The 7,655-nt window shown below is 42.0% G+C and overlaps 1 protein-coding gene across 1 annotated transcript in view; it reads right to left on the bottom strand.

Annotated features, from left to right (window-relative positions):
- Positions 1-717: 717 nt before the first annotated feature.
- The window catches only part of galnt18b (UDP-N-acetyl-alpha-D-galactosamine:polypeptide N-acetylgalactosaminyltransferase 18b), a 366,991-nt gene continuing 360,053 nt past the window's right edge, over positions 718-7,655 (bottom strand). The window contains exon 11 of the mRNA XM_034190778.1: positions 718-1,373. Within this exon, the coding sequence (XP_034046669.1) occupies positions 1,227-1,373 (147 nt within the window). The 3' untranslated portion in view covers positions 718-1,226. The remainder of the gene's footprint in view (positions 1,374-7,655) is intronic.

The following is a 7,655-nucleotide window of genomic DNA, read 5'->3' as shown; positions in this document are numbered from 1 at the left end:
TTTGTGGCAAACAATGATGTGCAAAATCAACAAGGGTGATTGTAAAGACAATATAATAAGCAAGTGTGTATATGCAACCAACTCTCTCGTCTGAAGCCAATGAGCAGGCGATCAAGACCGCTGATCTACTTTTAGTTTTAAAAGCTGCTGCACAGGGAGCATTGTTTTGCAGTTAACAGTTTCGTTCATTCACGTGAGCATTCTGCAGCGCTTTTATTGCATATATTATGATGTGTTAGGGAAGGAGGTTTTTTTTTTGATGAAAGTGGGTTTCCATGTATATTTAATGCCATGCTTTGCCGAGCTGTGCTACAGCGCAGATGGTAATGAGGACTGGCACCATAAAAACAGGATTTGCCACTCGTATTTTCCCCAGGTGCACAAAATATTCAGAGCAGACTGTTGCCACAATTCTGAGATTGTGCCCCTACATTTGTCAATACAAAGCGACTACATCATTTCTGTAAAAAAAAAAAAAAAACAAGTGCACGTGTGCAGTTACACTGTGTTAAATGCACAGTCATTTTTGAGCCTAATTTAGTTTGACACAAGGATGATGAATGAAATTTGACAGATTAGACCAAACAGCTTCCTGTCAATCAAGCTGGGACTGAGACAAACTTCTCTGTAGTTTGAATTCTGTTGCCATTTTTAGTAACTTGTTTTAATATTTCAAATACTGTTTGTGCTTTTACAAAAAGGCACTCACACACAACAGTCCCCTCAGTTATTTTACTCATATATAAGAAACATTTGAAATATTTACATGTGGAAAATAGTCAATTTTCAGATGTATTCCAACATTTTCTCACAAATGTACAGGTGGATCGCATAATAAACCTACAAACCTGAGACACTAAAATAAAACAATTACAGCAAGGACAGCTTTAGAAAGCTTGCTACACAGTAGCAATCATGAACTAAGTACAAAAACCATGTTGGACCCTTTACAATTTTTAATTCAAAAAGCAAAAGGGGGGGGGGCTATCTGACAACACTGCATTTACCACAAAATATTCTTCATTTGCTGCTGCGTCATATTTGGCAATGCATAATGTGTGCTGATTATGGCGGATCCTGTATGCAAAAGAAAATGTTTAACATTTACGATGTGATGTCATCTCCATGAGGACATCGTGTCGTTCAAAATAAGTTTGAAGATTCCTTTTTCTGACCTCGACAAACAAACCCACCCAGTCCATTGTGCTCTTGTGTCCGGCGGTGCTTCATAAGGAGCTGTTAAATAGCACACTGGTGATAAACCACTTCTGTCCACTGCATTTGTGCAGAGACAGCTGGTAGCCGAACTCACCATCGCTGCTCGCTACAAGCTCGAGGCATCTCTTTGATTTCCTGTTCTGAATGGATCCTCCCTGAAAGATAAATGGAGGTAGGTTCAGTGTTACGATCAGCTCCAGAGGAATCATTTGTATGCCCGAAAAATAATTCGCCTCCAAAACCCACACTGCTGTCAGTGGATATGGATGTGAGTTGCTGAATTGCCCAGAGTGCTGGATGTTTTGGCTGGCTCACTCTTCAAACCGCATTGGGTCCCGATAGCGTTACCATGTTTCCAGGCAAAAAACAAAACAAAACCCACAACTGCCAATGTGGTCATTAGCTTTCCTCATATCGAAGCCAAGATTTAGGAAAAAAAAAGCGTGCTGCCTGAATGGATAGCATGAACAGAAGAAGATAAGACAAAAGAAAAAAAAACATCTACTGATGCTCATGTACTTGCTATACCTGCGTAATCCAATTGAGGGTAAGAGGTGGGTGGAAGTATGGCGAGGGGGCTGGAGCCTATCACAGTGGTCCCTGGGAAAGAGGAAAGGTACGATTCTGGACAGGCCAACATTTTTTTAAATCATTTAACCACATACAGTAACACATCCAGGTACAGGTGTTATCAAATTAAATATAAAAATAGTTAAACTGTCAAATTTACATAAATTTACAATTATGATGATTTACTTAATTAATTTAAAGCCTGATTTATGCAGCTGCACAGCTGTAACTCCATGTCTTGCAATGACGTGCGTGACAGTTTTAAAGTTCTCCATCTCTGGATTGTGCTTTATTATGGACTAATTTGACCCTCAACAAGCTTTTCTTTCTACAATCTTCACCTCCAAATCAAAGGTAAGCTGTACATTATCCTCTCTTACTGACTTTGTGTTGTAAATGTGTGGACTTTTCTGTTCCATTTATCAGCGTGCACACTATAAAAACTGTTATAACATGATGGGAGATAAAGGATTAAATCAAAATCAAAATGTAAAATCAGCAAAATGTGTTTGTTGCTTTCACTGTGCAGCTTGACATGTGCATCAGGCTGCTGCAGGCTGTGGGTATGAGTCTGAGCACGGCGTGAAAAATAAACGGTCAGGCTTTAAATCACAGAAATGACTCCAGTCCCACATGTGAGGGGTTTAATGGAAATACATTGCAATCGGACAGGACATTTTATCCGATGTGAGCGAAAAATCTGCTGTACAAAATCTGTTATATATGGTGTTTATTACCTGGAAAACAATACAAAAACTTTGGAATTTTTTTTGTCCGGTGACTGCAAATATCTGGTTTAAACGATGACGGTTTAGGTGAGTTTTACTGTACATGGGACTGAACAATAAATTTACCTCTCAAAGCTTTGACGATGATGTCGGCTTCTATCCCACATGGCTGACTTTATTTTCCCAAATGTTTCTTTTGTTCGGATCTGAAGGGAATCTGAACATCTCGAAGCCCCTATTGTGTCTATTTGTGCATCCAAATGCACAGCAACCTGGCATTTTCAGCAAATAAATAAATAAAATAGCTGGATTTCCATGCAGATAGATTAACAGCAAACAGTATTTTGAACCCAAGATAGCACCATGAGTCATGTGACCGATTTTTTTCGACTTGCCATGTCACCACTCTCTCTATCAAGGCACTCAATGCCGCCCCATCTACTGATGTGGAAGAGACCATCTGTCCCTCCTGCTCACGCCAGCCTACACCCCCCTCAGACACAGGCTTGAGCCCACAACAAAGACTGTTACAACCTGGCCTGACAATGCACTCCCCAAACTCCAAGACTGCTTCCAACAGACAGACTGGGACCTATTTGAACATCATGAGCTGGAGACACACACGAGAACGGTTCTGGACTACATTCAGTTCTGCATTGAGAATGTGACTGTGACAAAAACCATCCAGGCTTTCCCAAATCAGAAACCCTGGATGACCAGCCAGGTCCGCTCACTCCTCGGGGCCCGCGACGTTGCCTTCAGGTCAGGTGACAGAGCTCTGTATAATGCTGCCAGAGCTGACCTGAAGAGAGGAGTAAAAAGAGCAAAGGCGGACCACAGGATGCAGATAGAGTCACATCTGTCTAGCAACAACGCACGGAGGGTGTGGCAGGGAATAGATGACATCACAAAGTTCCGGGGTTGTGATGCTCCAACAGCGTACCTGAGTGCACCACTGGCAGAGGAGCTAAACAGCTTCTTTGCTCGGTTCAGATCTTCCCAGCTGCACTCACCTGCTCCTGCCCCCCCGCCCCCACCTGGTCCCCGCACCACTCCACTCACTGTAAAACAGCATGATGTCAGGCGAGTGCTCCTCGCAGTAAACCCCTGGAAAGCTGCTGGCCCAGACAGAGTACCTGGCAAGGTGCTCAGAGCGTGTGCCAATCAGCTCGCCCCCACCTTCACCAGGATCTTCAACCTCTCCTTGGACCAAGCAGTCATCCCGTCCTGCCTGAAAACCTCCACCATAATTCCGGTGCCAAAGAAGTCTCCCATCACCAGCCTGAATGATTACCGCCCGGTGGCCCTCACTCCGGTAATCATGAAGTGCTTTGAGAGACTGGTTCTTCAACACATCAAGGACCACTTCCCCCCCAGACCTCAACCCTCACCAGTTTGCATACAGGGCAAACAGATCCACAGAGGACGCCATCGCCGTAGCTCTCCGCTCTGCTCTAAACCACCTGGAGCAGCCGCAGAGCTACGTCTGAATGCTCTTTGTGGATTATAGTTCTGCCTTCAACACAATAATCCCGGACAGACTCACCACAAAACTGGACATTCTCGGCTTCCACCCTCTCACATGCGCCTGGATTAAAGACTTTCTTTCCAACCGTCCCCAGACTATGAGACTCTGCCCCCACCTCTCCTCCACCCGCACGCTGAGCATCGGCTCTCCACAGGGCTGCATGCTGAGCCCCCTCCTCTACTGCCTCTACACCTACGACTGCAGACCGGCCCACAAGAACAACCTTATCGTCAAGTTTGCAGACGATACCACAGTGGTCGGTCTCATCTCCAGAGGTGATGAAGCTGCCTACAGAGAGGAGATCCGGCAGCTGGCAGCCTGGTGCTCAGAGAACAACCTCGCTCTGAACACTAGGAAGACCAGAGAGATCATCACTGACTTCAGGAAACACTGCACCGACCCTGCCCCCTTCTCATCAACGGCGAGCGTGTGGAAAGGGTCCACACCTTCAGGTATCTCGGCGTTCTCATCTCAGACTGCATCTCCTGGTCCGTCAACATCTCCTCTATCCTCAAGAAGGCTCAGCAGCGGCTACACTTCCTGAGAGTCCTCAGGAAGTATAACCTCAACACCGACCTGCTGCTGGCCTTCTACCGCTCATCCATTGAGAGCCTGCTGACATACTGCATCATAGTATGGTTTGGCAGCTCCACCGCTGCTGACAGGGAGAGAATGCAGAGGGTTGTAAAGGCAGCACAGAAGATCATCGGCCTCCCTCTCCCCTCCCTGTTGGACATCTACATCTACACCTCCTGCTGCCTCAGTAGAGCCAAAGCGATCTCCAAAGACTGCTTTCACCCTGGCTCTGCCCTGTTTGACCTGTTGCTCTCAGGGAGGCACTACAGGCTCACAAAGACAAAAACAAACCATAACCACATTGAACTCTATCATGCACTGATCCTCCTCGTGCAATGTGCAATAACCCAATCACCCATGGACAATATACATTTCTGTGCAATATATTTATATCCTAAGCCACACCTCGCATTAGTGTCAATTGTATATATATTTTTCCTTACATTGTTGAATTTTTCTCTATCTTGTTTTTGATATATATTCTTGCACTATTTTATCTTTTTTTGCACTATTTTATTTTTATTCTATTTTATTGCACTGCAACTGGATGGCCCTAATCTCGTTGTACCAATGTATAATGACAATAAAAGGCATTCTGATTCTGAGACACTTAAAAAATACTCTGAAACAGAAATAATACACGGCTTGAATAAATTATAGAAAAATAATTTCGACTTAAACTGCCTCAGGTTATACTTCTGGATTGATATTAAAATATTTTAAAATATTTCTCTAAAATTGTATTTAATAATCATTAGATTATTAATATATAAACAAAAATAAATTTAAGAAATATTACAATTTGAAAACAAATGCACCCGAACGTGATGACAGCTGCAACTGCTTAATGTTAACTTTTAACATTGAAAATGCCATAGACGTGCTAACACATTAGCATCGCTCCCGTTTTTAAGTTATAAAACACATCTATCAACTGTTTCAGAAGACCATAACAGGTCGGTTTAACATAAAAAAGGTAAATAATACTCACAGACGTATGCTCTTTAGGGTTTTAGCGGGAGAAAATTAAGTGAAAGAAAGAAAGAATAAATGAAGCAATAGAGCGAAGCATTGCTTCAATCTGCGAACCACTCCTTCAATTGGATCAAGGTTCAAAGCAAAGCCGCGCTGCAGAAAAGTTGATTACAGACCCGCTGCAGGGTCCTTGGCCTGCCACTTTGGGCCTTAACTATAATACTGTGCCTGTGGTCTTCCATTTCCTCACTATGTTCCTCACAGTGGAAACTGACAGCTGAAATCTCTGAGATAGCTTTTTTGTATCCTTCCCCTAAACCATGATGTTGAACAATCTTTGTTTGCAGGTCATTTGAGAGTTGTTTAGAGGCTGTCATGTTGCCTCTCATTAGAAGAGATGCAAAGAGGGGAAACATTTACAAATGGCCACCTTAAATACCCTTTCTCATGATTGGATTCACCTATGTAAGGAGGACAATGAGCTTACCAAACCAATTTTGTGTGCCAATAATTAGTGATAAATGTATTCAAATCAATAAAATGACAAGGGTGCCCAAATTTATGCACCTGCCCAATTTTGTTTAAATAATTATTGCACACTTTCAATAGAAAATATAAAAGCAACTAACAATGAACATACATAAATAAATAAATACATACAGAAATAAATAAGTGTTTCCTGTGAACACCTAGTGACTCTTACACCTCCATTTCATCCCTGTCTTATTTAAGTTTAATGACAGTTTGTTTTGGTCAAACCATATTTTCAATGTGTTAATTTCATCAGTGATTTCCTCCAGAACTATCTGCCAAACTAGAAAACTGCTGCATCCTAGTAAGAGCAGAATACTACTGGAATGAATACGAATAAGGAAAGTTGTTTTTTTTCTCACCTAAATGGATGCTGCACTCACTCCAGTTTATCGTCTGGAATAGTCCCAGATTGCATTTCAGAGCTTCTAGAATTCAAACATTTTCGTGCAGGTGGTGTTGGGGGGTAATTTTGGGTTTCAGCTTTTTTTGTTTTTCACCACTTTCATCCCTGAATGTGAAATCGTGATTCACTTTTGTGCGGATTAAAGTTACTAACTGGGACTCCTGTCTTGTTGTGAGAAATAAACGAGAATCGTCCTCCGTTCTGTTCACACAGCTCCAAACATTGCGTGGCTCTCTGCCGAGTCAAGTTAGAACGATAGAATCCAGTCTGAATTAATAACTTCAAAGCGAAACACCGTTTTGTTTATTTTTATTTATGTCCAGAGATCAAGGATACAGTGACCAATTTCATATTTATTTACTTTAAGACTCAATGAAATACACAGAAAACCTGTAAAGCCTACTTTTAGTACAAAACTCACAAGAGGTATCGATAAGGGAATCGATAAGGAATCGGATCGATAAGCAGAATCGATAATGGCATCGATATCGATAAAATCTTATCAATACCCATCCCTAGTAATATTTGGAGGTGGTTCCATCATGCTGTGGGGCTGTGTGGCCAGTGCAGGTACTGGCAATCTTGTTAAAGTTGAGGGTCACATGGATGACAAAATCAGTGACAAAGTTGAAGTTGCGCTGGGCTGGATCTTTCAACAAGATAATGACCCTAAACACTGCTCAAAATCTACTAAGGCATTCATGTAGAGGAACAAGTACAATGTTCTGGAATGGCCATCTCAGTCCCCAGACCTGCATATTATTGAAAATCTGTGGTGTGATTTTAAGCGGGCTGTCCATGCTTGGAAACCAACAAAGCTGAGATGTTTTGTAAAGAAGAATGGTCCAAAATACCTTCAACCAGAATCCAGACTCTCACTGGAAGTTACAGGAAAGATTTAGAGGGTGTTATTTCTGCAAAAGGAGGATCTACTAAATATGTATTTTTTTTCTGTTGGGATGCCCAAATTTATGCACCTGCCTAATTTTGTTGAAAGAATTATTGTACACTTTCTGTAAATCCTAGAAACTTAATTTCACATCTCAAATATCACTGCGTTTGTCTGCTATATGATATATTTAACTGAAATTGCTGATCCAAACTACCAATGATTTATAAAGGA

Source organism: Thalassophryne amazonica, chromosome 2, assembly GCF_902500255.1.
Source record: "Thalassophryne amazonica chromosome 2, fThaAma1.1, whole genome shotgun sequence".
Classification (NCBI taxonomy): Eukaryota; Metazoa; Chordata; class Actinopteri; order Batrachoidiformes; family Batrachoididae; genus Thalassophryne; species Thalassophryne amazonica.
The sequence above is the reverse complement of the archived record's forward strand: the minus strand, read 5'-3'. Positions and strand labels throughout refer to the sequence as shown.